At 44.6% G+C, this 15,282-nt stretch overlaps 1 protein-coding gene across 1 annotated transcript in view; it reads right to left on the bottom strand.

Moving 5' to 3' along the window:
- Nucleotides 1-15,282, bottom strand: part of LOC134341126 (ABC-type oligopeptide transporter ABCB9-like) — a 32,054-nt gene that overhangs the window by 9,470 nt on the left and 7,302 nt on the right. Inside the window, exons 8-10 of the mRNA XM_063038899.1 lie at nucleotides 9,431-9,619; nucleotides 8,077-8,250; nucleotides 1,588-1,747 (exon numbers count right to left, since the gene is read on the bottom strand). Of these exons, the coding sequence (XP_062894969.1) occupies nucleotides 1,588-1,747; nucleotides 8,077-8,250; nucleotides 9,431-9,619 (523 nt within the window). The remainder of the gene's footprint in view (nucleotides 1-1,587; nucleotides 1,748-8,076; nucleotides 8,251-9,430; nucleotides 9,620-15,282) is intronic.

The following is a 15,282-nucleotide window of genomic DNA, read 5'->3' as shown; positions in this document are numbered from 1 at the left end:
CATCCTCCTCACAGCTAACACTGCCACCCAGCTTCGTGTCATCCGCAAACTTGGAGATGCTGCATTTAATTCCCTCATCCAAGTCATTAATATATATTGTAAACAACTGGGGTCCCAGCACTGAGCCTTGCGGTACCCCACTAGTCACCGCCTGCCATTCTGAAAAGGTCCCGTTTATTCCCACTCTTTGCTTCCTGTCTGCTAACCAATTCTCCACCCACACCAATACCTTACCCCCAATACCGTGTGCTTTAAGTTTGCACACTAATCTCCTGTGTGGGACCTTGTCAAAAGCCTTTTGAAAATCCAAATATACCACATCCACCGGTTCTCCCCTATTCACTCTACTAGTTACATCCTCAAAAAATTCTATGAGATTCGTCAGACATGATTTTCCTTTCACAAATCCATGCTGACTTTGTCCGATCACTTCACCGCTTTCCAAATGTGCTGTTATCACATCCTTGATAAATGACTCCAGCAGTTTCCCCACATCCTCCCCATATTTCCATTGGTGCCATTCCCCTCATTTTAATTCTCTATATCCCTGCAATTTATTCTCTTATCAACTGCCCTTTTCAAAGTTCAGCAAAACCAAGGCATAAATTTACAATGGCCGTTAACCTTGGGATGTGGATGGGAAATGGAGCAGCCGCAGATCATAGAGAGAACGTATAAAAACTCCACATAGGCTGTCTGATGTGGGAAGAATGTAATGTATGAAAACTGAGGTACATTCTACATCTTAGAACTCTCAACCTATGCGGGTGATGTGGGTCTGCTTGTAAGATTTAACAGAAGTTTGGAAAGATACATGAATAGGAGTGCTGAGGAGTGCTGTGGTCCAGGTGCAGGTATTTGGGACTAGACAGAAAACTAAATAAGCACAGACCTGATGGGCCAAATGGCCTGTTTTGGTGCTGTAGTGATCTGTAACTCCATGTCCCAAGGACCCAACATCAGGTGCTCCCAAATGGACAAACTGGATCCAACAGTCAAGAAGAAAAAAAGAGTGATCCTTTCCAATAGCTTGGAGGGGTTCAGTGTGAGGTACATGTCCAAAGTCTGCTGGATAGCTCAGTGGGTTCTTCTCTTTGTCCTCTACCTGGACACCGGTGGGTTTCCAGCCTCTGGACTTCTGGCCATTAAATGGGCGGATGGGGGGGGGGGGGAAGCTGTTCCACCAGCTCAGACTCCTCAACCTCCAGTCACTATGATGGAACAGATGGTATTTTGCCCACCATGCAACACCTGGCGCATTGCCATGGGCTCCGAGTAATTCTGGGAGGGGGGCTAGTTCCTGTTTTCACACCTCCATTCCTTCCCACATTATAATGCAACACTAGCTAGTACAACCTCTTGGGGTGAGGAGGACCTGGAGAGGACAATCCATTAGTTGTCCAGGAGAAACCCAGTTTGAATGAGGTCACATCTACCTTTACTTCAGGACAGAGAGACAGACATCTGATATGGTGTGATGCACTATGCAGTAGGAGTCTGAGGCCTGATATGCCCTGTGACACTGCTCAGACACAACTCATTACAACCACTGGGGACAACAGTGTAACCAGCACATGCAACACCTGCCTGTGTCATAACCATCCGTCATATCCTGCGTAAAACCGGCAGCCTTGGCCTTTTCAGCGGCTTCGCTCACAGCTTCATGTGGACAATCTGTGAGGCCATAGGAAATATTCTCATGGATGGATCTAGCAAACAGTATCGGTTCCTGGCTGACCAGAGCAACCTGGGGAGAGAAAAACAGAAGGACCAGTTTTAATATCCAACACCAACATCAGATATTAAAGAAATGGCCATTAATGGCTTTTGTTTCATATCCATCAGTCCTTTAATACTGAACTCTGATTCTGGCCTCACTGAGCAACACTGAATTTAAACACTCCACCACCTTCCAGCTACCAAAGTCTGAAGCTCTGGAATCTCTTCTCATCTCCTTCTTTAAGAAGCTTATAAAACACACCTCACGTGAGTCTCTCTCGGAACATTAACCTGGCCATATGCAGACTAGTCCAAAGCAGTGGACATTAGTGACTGGTTTAAGCTCGGCGGTTGATCAGGACAGGACTGCGCAAGTGTGTGTAAGTCGGCTCGTGAGGCAGCGGGAGTATTTAAAAGAGAGCAGTTTGACGGAGTGAGCGACGTTGTAGCGGGCGACGGAGTAGAGGGAGACAGAGTAGGAAGGCTTTGTCTCGAGAGGCTTCAGCGAGTAGAGGCTGGAGGACGAGCTTCACTCCCAAGTGAGGTAAGGCTGGGTAGTTCCTTTAAAAGGAGAACGGTCTGCAGCGGTATTTTATTTGAAGCAAGGAAGGCGGCGAGACTGTAGCGTATTGGGTAGGAAATAACAGCTGAGATCGGCCCCGTGGTTGTTCATTCTGCAGCATGTGGGAAATCAGGGATACCTCCAGTGTCCCTGAGGACTATGTGTGCAGGAAATGTGTCCAGCTGCAGCTTCTAGCAGACCGCTTTGAGCGGCTGGAGCTGCGATTGGATTCACACTGGAGCATCCGCGATGCTGAGAAAGTCATGAATAGCACGTTCAGTGAGTTGGCCACACCGCAGGTAAAGGCTACACAGGCAGAAAGGGAATGGGTGGCCACTACACAGCATAGCAGTAGGCAGGTAGTGCAGGAGTCCCCTGAGGTCATCTCCCTCCTAAACAGATATACTGTTTTGGATACTGTTGGGGGAGATGTCTCATCAGGGGAAGGCAGCAGCAGCCCAGTTCATGGCACCATGGGTGGCTCTGCGGCACAGGAGGGGAGGAAAAGGAATGGGAGAGCTATAGTGATAGGGGATTCGATTGTAAGGGGAATAGATAGGCGTTTCTGTAGCTGCAAACGAGAATCCAGGAGGGTATGTTGCCTCCCTGGTGCAAGGGTCAAGGATGTCTCTGAGTGGCTGCAGGACATTCTGGAGTGGGAGGGTGAACAGCCAGTGGTCGTGGTGAACATAGGTACCAATGATATAGATAAAAAACGGGATGAGGTCCTACAAGGTGAATTTACGGAGTTAGGAGATAAACTAAAAAGTAGGACCACAAAGGTAATAATCTCTGGATTACTACCAGTGCCACGTGCCAGTCAGAGTAGAAACAGGAGGATATTTCAGATGAATATGTGGCTTGAAAAATGGTGCAAGCAGGAGGGATTCAAATTTCTGGGGCATTGGAACCAGTTCTGGAGGAACTGGGACCGGTACAAACAGGATGGTCTGCACTTGGGCTGGACTGGAACCAATGACCGAGGGGGAGCGTTTGCTACTGTTGTTCAGGAGGATTTAAACTAATGTGGCAGGGGGATGGGAACAAGTGCAGAGAGACAGAGGGGTGTAAACTGAGGGTAGAAGCAAAAAGTAGTAAGGTGAAAAGTAAAAGTGGCAGGCCAGCAAATCCAGGGCAAAAATCAAAAAGGGCCACTTTTCAACATAATTATATAAGGGCTAAGAGTGTTGTAAAAGTGAGCCTGAAGGCTTTGTGTGTCAAAGCAAGGAGCATTCGTAATAAGGTGGATGAATTAAAAGTGCAGATTGTTATTAATGAATATGATATAGTTGGGATCACAGAGACATGGCTCCAGGGTGACCAGGGATGGGAGCTCAACATTCAGGGATATTCGATATTCAGGAGGGATAGACATGAAAGAAAAGGAGGTGGGGTGACGTTGCTGGTTAGGGAGGAGATTAACGCAATAGAAAGGAAGGACATTAGCCGGGAGGATGTGGAATCAATATGGGTAGAGCTGCATAACACTAAGGGGCAGAAAACGCTGGTGGGAGTTGTGCACAGGCCACCTAACAGTAGTAGTGAGGTTGGGGATGGCATTAAACAGGAAATTAGAAATGTGTGCAATAAAGGAACAGCAGTTATAATGGGTGACTTCAATCTACATATAGATTGGGTGAACCAAATTGGTAAGGGTGCTGAGGAAAAGGATTTCTTGGAATGTATGCGGGATGGTTTTCTGAACCAACGTGTCAAGGAACCAACTGGAGAGCAGGCCATTCTAGACTGGGTATTGAGCAATGAGGAAGGGTTAATTAGCAATCTTATCGTGAGAGGCCCCTCGGGTAAGAGTGACCATAATATGGTGGAATTCTTCATTAAGATGGAGAGTGACATAGTTAATTCAGAAACAAAGGTTCTGAACTTAAAGAGGGGTAACTTTGAAGATATGAGACATGAATTAGTTAAGATAGACTGGCAGATGATACTTAAAGGGTTGATGGTGGATATGCAATGGCAAGCACTTAAAGATCGCATGGATGAACTACAACAATTGTTCATCCCAGTTTGGCAAAAGAATAAACCAGGGGAGGTAGTGCACCCGTGGCTGACAAGGGAAATTAGGGATAGTATCAATTCCAAAGAAGAAGCATACAAATTAGCCAGAGAAAGTGGCTCACCTGAGGACTGGGAGAAATTCAGAGTCCAGCAGAGGAGGACAAAGGGCTTAATTAGGAAAGGGAAAAAAGATTATGAGAGAAAACTGGCAGGGAACATAAAAACTGACTGTAAAAGCTTTTATAGATATGTGAAGAAAAAAGATTGGTTAAGACAAATGTAGGTCCCTTACAGTCAGAAACAGGTGAATTGATCATGGGGAACAAGGACATGGCAGACCAATTGAATAACTACTTTGGTTCTGTCTTCACTAAGGAGGACATAAATAATCTTCTGGAAATAGTAGGGGACAGAGGGTCTAGTGAGATGGAGGAACTGAGGGAAATACATGTTAGTAGGGAAGTGGTGTTAGGTAAATTGAAGGGATTAAGGGCAGATGGTCTGCATCCCAGAGTGGTTAAGGAAGTAGCCCAAGAAATAGTGGATGCATTAGTGATAATTTTTCAAAACTCTTTAGATTCTGGACTAGTTCCTGAGGATTGGAGGGTGGCTAATGTAACCCCGCTTTTTAAAAAAAGGAGGGAGAGAGAAACCGGGGAATTATAGACCGGTTAGCCTAACATTGGTGGTGGGGAAAATGCTAGAGTCAGTTATCAAAGATGTGATAACAGCACATTTGGAAAGCGGTGAAATCATCGGACAAAGTCAGCATGGATTTGTGAAAGGAAAATCATGTCTGACGAATCTCAGAATTTTTTGAGGAGGTAACTAGTAGAGTGGATAGGGGAGAACCAGTGGATGTGGTATATTTGGATTTTCAAAAGGCTTTTGACTAGGTCCCACACAGGAGATTAGTGTGCAAACTTGAAGCACATGGTATTGGGGGTATGGTATTGATGTGGATAGATCAGGAAGCAAAGAGTGGGAATAAACGGGACCTTTTCAGAATGGCAGGCAGTGACTTGTGGGGTACCGCAAGGCTCAGTGCTGGGACCCCAGTTGTTTACAATATATATTAATGACTTAGACAAGGGAATTAAATGCAGCATCTCCAAGTTTGCGGATGACACGAAGCCGGGAGGCAGTGTTTGCTGTGAGGAGGATGCTAAGAGGATGCAGGGTGACTTGGATAGGTTAGGTGAGTGGGCAAATTCATGGCAGATACAATTTAATATGGATAAATGTGAGGTTATCCACTTTGGTGGGAAAAACAGGAAAACAGATTATTATCTGAATGGTGGCCGATTAGGAAAAGGGGAGGTGCAACGAGACCTGGGTGTCATTGTACACCAGTCATTGAAAGTGGGCATGCAGGTACAGCAGGCGGTGAAAAAGGCAAATGGTATGCTGGCATTCATAGCAAGAGGATTCGAGTACAGGAGCAGGGAGGTACTACTGCAGTTGTACAAGGCCTTGGTGAGACCACACCTGGAGTATTGTGTGCAGTTTTGGTTCCCTAATCTGAGGAAAGACATTCTTGCCATAGCGTGAGTACAAAGAAGGTTCACCAGATTGATTCCTGGGATGACAGGACTTTCATATGATGAAAGGCTGGATCGACTAGGCTTATACTCGCTGGAATTTAGAAGATTGAGGGGAGATCTTATTGAAACATATAAAATCCTAAAGGGATTGGACAGGCTAGATGCAGGAAGATTGTTCCCGATGTTGGGGAAGACCAGAACAAGGGGTCACAGTTTAAGGATAAAGGGGAAGCCTTTTAGGACCGAGATGAGGAAAAACTTCTTCACACAAACAGTGGTGAATCTGTGGAATTCTCTGCCACAGGAAACAGTTGGGGCCAGTTCATTGGCTATATTTAAGAGGGAGTTAGATATGGCCCTTGTGGCTAAAGGGATCAGGGGGTATGAAGATAAGGCAGGCACAAGGTTCTGAGTTGGATGATCAGCCACAATCATACTGAATGGTGGTGCAGGCTTGAAGGGCCGAATGGCCTACTCCTGCACCTATTTCCTATGTTTCTATGTTTCTATAAGCTGACAGGAAGGCAACAGCAACTCAAATAACCATGGGTTACAACAGTGGTGTGCAGAAGAGCATCTCTGAATGTACAACACATTAAACCTTGAAGTAGATGGGTTACAACAGCAGAAGACCACACCGGGTTCTAATCCTGTACTTAATAAAGTGGCCACTGAGTGTATATTCCAAATGCAACCTCATCGTGTGTTTTTAACAGCTGTAACATGATGTCCCACCTTTTATACTCGATTCCTCTGTTTGCAAGGGCAAGCATTCTGAATGCTTTCTTCAACACCCTATCTATCTGTGTTTCTATTTTCTGGGAAGTATGAATTTCCTCCAAGTTCTCTCTGTGCATCAATGCTTTCATTCCAGTGATGCCCTTCTCCTTAATGAATACAAAGGCAAAATATGCATTTACAACCACACCTTACTCCACATACACATTTCCTCTTTGATCCTCAACAGGTCCCACTCTTTCACTGGTTACCTGCTTGCTTTTAATATACTTAAGAGTGTGCCTGAAAAATTTCCTTCATCCTATTTGTCTCTCTTTGCCCTTATTTTTTTTTCCCTTAACTGCCCTGTTCATTCAATACCTACCATAAGCTGCCTTTTTTCCCCCTTTATCAAAACTTCAATATCTTTCAAAACCTCGAGTTCTGGGACATGCCTTCCTTACTTGTCAGATCCAGATTTAACCTACAAGCAACTGGCACAAGTTTACATTTGATGGATAAATGTTTGATCATGCTGAAATCAGCCAACCCACTAAATCAGTTCAAAAATTAAGGTTGTTTCATCCCTTTCTATAACTGAGTTATGGTCACCATCTCCAAAGTGCTCCCCACCAACACTTCATTCACTTGTCCACTCAACATTAAAAATCCAACACTGTCTAACCCTTTCACATTAAGGTGATCTCAGTTAATATGGAGAAGTAGAAATTCCCTACTATAACACTCTTCCTGACACCTCTGATTTATCCACATATCTATCCCTCTATCACCTGCCAATGTCTGGGAAACCTGTAGTACACCCCAAGCAAAATGATCATGTCTACATCTCTTTTTAAGCTTTACCTATTAGGCCTGATTTATAAAACCTTGCGTTTTTAAACCTTCCTCATTATCGCAGTGGCCGCTCGTTAAACAATAATACAATGCCACCTCTATTTTCAGGAGTGTTGAGCTGGCAGTCGCACATTGTTTCAATCACATTTGCCCTACTTATAAAATGCTTACAACTTTTCAGACTGAACCATTAACTGTTCGACTCTTCACAGACACTGTCTGTCCTGCTGAGTGTTTCCAGCATTTAATTCACATCAGTCACTCATCCTGGCTACGCCAACAGCACCTCAAGGACCCGACCTCTACCAACATGAAGGAGAACGACCTCGGCTACAGGGAACAGCACCATCTGAGATTCCCCTCCAAAAGGGAATATAATCACATTCCTTCAACGTCACTGGGTGTAAGTCCTGGAACTTCCACCACAACATCTCTATAGGAGCACTTTCATTTGAAGGCAGCAGCAGTTCAAAGCAGATTGCATCACCTTCTCAAGGATACTGAGAGAGGACAATAGATGTTCCTCATCCACAGTCAAAAAAAAAGGAAAACAGGAATCAGTATGTATGTAACATTCTGCACCCTATGGCTCTCTGAACCCCTCACTGTCCCATGTATGGAGCTCTCTCACCAGCCCCTGTGTAACCTCCCCCACCTTACCTTCCTGTGGTAATACTTGTGCTCGTACTCCTCGATGGGAATCCCATCCAGCAGGATCTGTCCCGACTGGGGCTGATAGAAACGTTGCAGGAGGGACACACAGGTGGTCTTCCCACCACCAGTGTGTCCCACCAGGGCCGTCACCTCCCCACTCCGCACCTCAAAGGACACATTCTGCAGAGAAAAATCAGTCAGATTTGTGAGGAACCTCCACTGTTCAAGTTCATGTTTAATTGTCATTGAAGCAGGCATGTGTATACAGCTAAACAAAACTTACCAGCTTATGCAAAGAAATACTGGGTGAAGCAGGATTATAGTACTGGACAGAATTATGTTGTTTCCTATAAAACTAGTTTTACTTTTCCATGCAACAGGTTATTTCCAAAATGATCACTACTTCTCTTGTATAAAATTATGGAAAATTACCATCTAGATTTTGGGAACAATTGGTCCCAGAGTAATTCTCAAGCTTCTTAGTCTTAGATTACTTCCTCCATCATCTCCACTTTGAGCATCAGTTCAGCTGTTAGAGCTTTAGGTAAATTAGCCAGCATCCACCCAAATAATTGTATTCTCTCAGGAAAGGCGATTCAGACCGTTAGTTATTCCACCATTATTTTGTATGTTAGCCTTCATTTATGGCCATTAACCAGAAGCCCAATCTGAACTTTATTCATTACTGCCCTTACAATAGAACGTAAATGCATGGAAGTCCAACTGCAACAGAACATTGGCAAGTCTACCTTAAGTACTCCCTGAACTCTTTGCTCATGGACAAATGTTGGAGGGGCAGTGAAGTGATGGACTTGTGTGAGTGGAGTGGGGGGCAGTGGGAAGTGGATAAAGATAGCTACAGCAGAATGGGCCCATCGTCATTGAAACAGACAAGACACTAAGCTGAAACAGGATAGATGTTACTCCAAGTGGGGCAATATAGAACAAGAGGCAACGTCTGGGGATAAGAGGTTAAGGACCTGCAGACTCATATTAAGGGGCAAGCTACTAGGTCTGAGAAGAGGAGAAATTTCTTCTCTACTCTTAAGGACTGTGCTAGCTCAGTTAACTATATTCAAGAAAACTTTATTCAGATTTCCGAATATGAAGATAATCAAGGGATATGGGGATAGTGCAGGAAAGTAGCCATGTACTCAAAGATGAGGCATGTTCTTCTTTCTTATTACACACTTGATGAAAGAGAGTGCAGGTGTAATAATGCCACATGAAGTGCTGACGTAGACCAGCAGCTCTTTTTGGGAGGAGTGTGCTCAGTCCAACACATGCTAACAGTGCATCAACTTAACTGATGTGCTTGGCAGCACAGCTGAATTGTCATTCTCCTACTGAACAACTTTACCTTCAGCACCATTAGCTGTGGTCTGGTGGGGTAGGAAAATGATACATTACGAAACTCCACATGACCTCTCAGTGACTTGGGCTGCAGCTTCCCGTCATTGCGTAGAGCAGGTGTCCGATCCAGGTAGGCAAAGACTTTCTCAGCAGCTCCTACGGAGCGGTAGAGCTCAGCGTGGAAGTGAACCAGAGTCTGTGGACAGGTGTGAATCAAGCATACTGTATTAGATTTTGTCATTACAGTCACCATCAACAGCAGAATCCTTGACTCACTCGTGAGGTTTCTCTGTTAAGCACATGCTTCTCATCTCAATATAGAACTACAGCACAGAAACAGGCCCTTTGGCACATCCACACTGTGCTGAATGTTAATCTCCCGAGCCCACACTTGGACCATAGCCCTCCATAACCCTTGCATCAGTGTACGTTTCCAAATAGCTCTAAATGTTGAAATCAAACCCACATTCACTTCTGCTGGCAGCTTGTCCAACACTCTCACCAGCCTCTCAGTGAAGGTGTTCCCCTTAAATATTTCACCTGTGACCTCTAGTCCTAGTCTCACCCGACTTCAGTGGGAAAAGTCTGCTTGCACTTACCCTATCTATACCCCTCAATTTTGCATATCTCTATCCTCATTCTCTTATGCTCCAGGAAATAAAGTCCTAACCTGTTCAACATTTCACTATAACTCAGGTTCTGGCAACACCCTTGTGAACTTTTTCTGTACTCTTTTAATCTTAATGATATCTTTCCTGTAGGTAGCTGACCAGAACAAACAATACTCTAAATCTGACCTCACCACTTTCTTATAAAACTTCAACAGAACATCACAACTCTTGTACTCAATACTTTGTTCTCTGAAGGCCAATGTGCCAAAAGATCTCTTTATGACCTGCTCAAATTGTGATGCCACTTTCAAGGAATTGTGGATCTGTATTCCCAGATCCCTCTGTTCTGCTGCACTCCTCAGTGCCCTACCTGAGCTTAGTAACTCATCCACAACGGAATGGTGGAGCAGACTCAACAGGGCCGAATGGCCTAATTCTGCTCTCATGTCTTGTGGTCTGAAGGGACAGATGGGATGGTGTGTATTCTAATGCTAGGAGTATTATGGGTAACGGTGATGAGCGTGGATCAGCAATAGAACCAAGATACTGTAAGCACGACAGAGACTTGTTTGAGAGAGGGACAGTAATGAGTGCATAATGTTTCAGGTTTTGATGTTTTGAAAAGGATAGAAGGAGGTAAAGGGGTGGGGAGAGTTATGCTACTAATCAGAAACAATAGCACAACTGCACTCAGGGGGGACATAATGGAGCGCTCATCCACTGAGTCCATATGGGTGGAACATAAAAATAACACACCTGCAATCACTGGTGTGATTATACTACAGATCTCTCAATAACCATAGGACATTTTGGAAAAATATGCAGGCAGATAAGGGAAAGGTGTAAAAACAACAGGATTGGTGTGGATAACTTCAACTTTCTCCAGTATAGACATCCGTAGTTCAGGTTAGACTGAGCAGAATTTATTAGGTGCATCTGGGAGAGTTTCTTAAATCAATGTGTAGATGATCCAACAGAAGGGGAGGGTGCATATTGGAGGGTAATGAGCCTGGCCAAGTGACTAACCTTTCAGTGGGAGGACAGTTAAGTAACATTGATCACAACTCCTTTATTTTTAAGGAACACACACAAAATGCTGGAGGAATTCAACAGATCAGGCAGCATCTATGAAAATGAATGAACAGTCAATGTTTCAGCCAGAGGCTCTTGTTGCTTTAGATTTCCAGTATCTGCAGAATTTCTTGTATGTACCCTTGGGTTTCAAGAAAGCTACAGATAAGCACGAGCCTTGCAGGGGGTTATGAAGTTGGAGCAGGGTAAATTACGACAGAATTAGGCAGGAACTAGGGAGAGTTAATTTCAAACAGCCGTTTTTGGGCAAGTGCACATCAGACTCGTGAAGTCTGTTTAAAGACCAAATGCACAGATTACAGGACAGGTGTGTTCCAGTAAGAAGAATGGACAAGGATGGAAAGGTAAGGGAACCTTAGACGTCAAGAGAAGTGGTTTAGAGCACAAAGGAAATGTATGTATAGATTAGGAAGCTATAATCAAACAAAACCCTTGAGGATTATAAAGATGGCAGAAAGAATTTAAGAAGGGAATTAGAAAAGCCAGGAGGGGGCATGAAAAGTCTTTGGCAAGTTGAATTAAATAGAAGTCAAGCAACACACATCAAAATTGCTGGTGAACGCAGCAGGCCAGGCAGCATCTCTAGGAAGAGGTGCAGTTGACGTTTCAGGCCGAGACCCTTCGTCAGGACTAACTGAAAGAAGAGTGAGTCCTGACGAAGGGTCTCGGCCTGAAACGTCGACTGCACCTCTTCCTAGAGATGCTGCCTGGCCTGCTGCGTTCACCAGCAACTGTTATGTGTGTTGCTTGAATTTCCAGCGTCTGCAGAATTCCTGTTGTTTGCATTTTTAAATAGAAGTCGAAGGCATTCTATACATACATTAAGAGCAAGAGGATAATTAGGGAGCAGTACGATCACTCAACATAAGGAACATGTGTTTGGAGCAGAGGGTGTGGTCGATGCCCTAAACGAGTACTTTCCATCACTGGAGGGATGTGGAGAATGGGGAGATCAGTGTGAAGCGTGCCAACTTGCTAAGGCATTTTGAATTAAAGAAAGATGTGGTGCTGGGTCTTTTTAAGAGCATGAAGGTAGATTAGTTCCCAGGACTGGACGGCATGTACCCCAGGTTATTGAGACATTGCTGGGCCCTTGACCAAGATCTTCGTGTTCTCTCTAGCCACTGGCAAGGTCCCGAAGGATTGGCAGGTTGCTAATGTTATTCCATTGCTTAGGTAGGGAAATAGGGATGATCTTGGAAACTATGGATTAGTGAGTCTCACTTTAGTGGTAAGGAAGCTACTGGAGAGAATTCTTCGGGGTAGGATTTATGAGCATTTGGAAAACCATGGTCTAATTAGGAATTGCCAGCATGGCTTTATATGGGCAAGTTGCATCTTACTAACGTGATTGTCTTTATTGAGAAGGTGACGAGGATGATTGATGAAGGTAGAGCTGTGGATGTTGTCTACATGGATTTTAGTAAGGCGTTTGACAAGGCCCCTCCTGGAGGCTCATCCAGGAAATGAAGCTGCATAGGATCATTTGGTGAATTAGCCTTGTGTTTCAGGATTGGCTTACCCATAGAACAGTGGGCAAGTCTACAGATGGTACAAAGATTGTGGAAAGTATAGAAGACTAGCAAAGGACATCAGTTGCAGAAATGACAGATGTGTTTCCAGAGATCAAACGTCTATTGTAAAGGGACAGTACATTCTTAGACTCTTAATAGTGTTCATGGGCAAATGGATCTTGTGGTTTAAGACCATAGCTCCCTGGCTACATAGGTCGATAGGGTGGTAAAGAAGGCATATGGCATGCTTGCCTTTATTACTCGAGGAACTCGGTTTGAGAGCCGGGGGGCTATGTTGCAGCTTTATTAAGATTTAGATCGGCTGCTACTGGAGTACTGAATTCAGTTCTGGTCACCAGTATAGGAAGAATGTGGAGACTTCAGAGAGGGTGTAGAAGAGGCTTAGCACAATTCTGCCTGGATTAGAGGGCCTGTGTTAGAAGGGGATGGACAAACATGGGTTAATTTCTCTGGAGTAGTGGAGGCTGAGAAGAGACCAGTTAGAGGTTTATAAGATTATCTTATAAAGCTGATATCTTTTTTTCCCCAGGGTTGAAATGTCTAATACCAGAGGGCTTGAAGGAATCAACATATGGAAAAAGAAAACAAATATCTAAATGGAATGAGGAAAGTTCAGTGGAAGTAGACAAATCAAATGTCTTTGTTGTCAAGTGGTGTATGGAATAGAGGCTGCCATTTTGTGAGCAGTAAGTATATTTAAAACAAGGTTGGATAGATTTTGGCATAGTAGGGGAATTAAGGATTATGGGGAAAAGGCAGGTAGGTGGAGATGAGTCCATGGCCAGATCAGCCATGATCTTATTGAATGGCACAGCAGGCTCGATGGGCCAGATGGCCGACTCCTGCTCCTATTCCTTATGTTCAGCAACCTCCATTTTGTAACCTGCTTTTGCAGTGGTTCTTGCTCGGCAATAACTACATCAAAACAATTAAAAGTGGATATCCTACTGATAATCTGCTAAACTAGATATAATTTCCAAATAAGTTGTTTTTGATATGGTCTCTGCTAAATTCAAAGATGCAGTTTTATGGAAAGGGCAATCCATGAGCCCAGCAAATGGCAGACCTGGCTAAACTGCCTTTTACTGGTCTGATTAAGGGACATGAGGCACACTTCCTTACTTGGGAGAAGAGCAACAAAGTGGATAAGAGTCAAAAAGCTGACACACATTAGCCAGACAGGTCAGAGACAACAAATCAAATCACAACTGATAAGGAAAGAGAACAGGAATGAAGGGCTTCAAATGTAAATCTGCTAGAACTCCTAGGGGCAGGGAGAAGGATTAATTGGTATTTCAGTTTTATAAATTGGAGTGGCGGTCTGAGCGACTATTGGTACAAAGGGTGTGATGACATTCAGGATTTAAAGTGTTGCCCCAGGGTCAACATAATTTACTGGAGAAACACACACAAAATGCTAGACAATCTAGGGTCAAGCAGCATAATTTGAATTGAATAAACAGTCAATGTTTCAGGCCAAGACCTTTCATCGGGACTGGAAAGGAAGGAAGGTGAAGAAGGCAGAATAAGAAGGTGAGGAAGGGGCTGGCAGGTGTTAGGTGAGGAGGAAGGGGGATAAAGTGAGAAGCTGGAAGGTGATAGGTGAAAAGGTAAAGGCCTGACAAAGGAGGGATCTGATAGGAGAAGAGAGTGGACCATGGGAGAAAGGGAAGGAGGAGGACACTACAGAGATGTGATAGGCAGGTGAAGAGAAGGGGTAAGAGAGGAGCCAGAATAGGAAAATGGAAAACGAGACAATGGGGAGAGGGGAGAAATCAATGTTCATGCCGTCAGGCTGGAGGCTACCCAGACGGAATGAAATGCTGCTCATCCAACCTGAGTGTGGCCTCATCATGGCAGCGGAGGAGTCCATGGCTGACATGTTGGAATGGGGAGCAGAACTAAAATGAGTGAACACCATGAAAACCCATCATTTGTGGTAGATAGACTAAAGGTGCTTGATGAAGCAGTCACGAGGAAATCTGCAGATGCTGGAAATTCAAGCAACACACATAAAAGTTGCTGGTGAACGCAGCAGGCCAGGCAGCATCTCTAGGAAGAGGTGCAGTCGACGTTTCGGGCCGAGACCCTTTGTCAGGACTAAAACAGAAATGTGCTGACGAAGGGTCTCGGCCCGAAACGTCGACTGTACCTCTTCCTAGAGATGCTGCCTGGCCTGCTGCGTTCACCAGCAACTTTGTTGACGAAGCAGTCCCCTAATCTACTGTGTGCCAGGTCTCACTGGCGTAGAGGAGGCTGCACTGGGAGGAGGGATACAGTAGATGACACAAAAAAGACTTGCAGGTGAAGTGTTGCCTCACCTGGAAGAACTGGTGAGGGCCCTGAATGGTGGTGAGAGAGGAGGGGCAGGTGTAACACTTGTCCTTCTTGCAGTGATAAGTACCAGGAGGGTAATCAGTGGGGAGGAATGAATGGATAAGACAGTCATATAGGGAGGATTGGAAGAGGGAGAGAAAGATGTCTTCAGTGGTAGGATCCTGTTGAAGATGGCGGACATTACAGAGAATGATATTCTAGATACAGAGGCTCGTGGGGTGGTAGGTAAGGACAAGTGGAACTCTATCCCGGTTATGGCAGCACGAATTTGGAGTGAGGGTGGA

The sequence above is a fragment of the Mobula hypostoma genome (assembly GCF_963921235.1).
Source record: "Mobula hypostoma chromosome 5 unlocalized genomic scaffold, sMobHyp1.1 SUPER_5_unloc_3, whole genome shotgun sequence".
Taxonomy (NCBI): Eukaryota; Metazoa; Chordata; class Chondrichthyes; order Myliobatiformes; family Myliobatidae; genus Mobula; species Mobula hypostoma.
The sequence above is the reverse complement of the archived record's forward strand: the minus strand, read 5'-3'. Positions and strand labels throughout refer to the sequence as shown.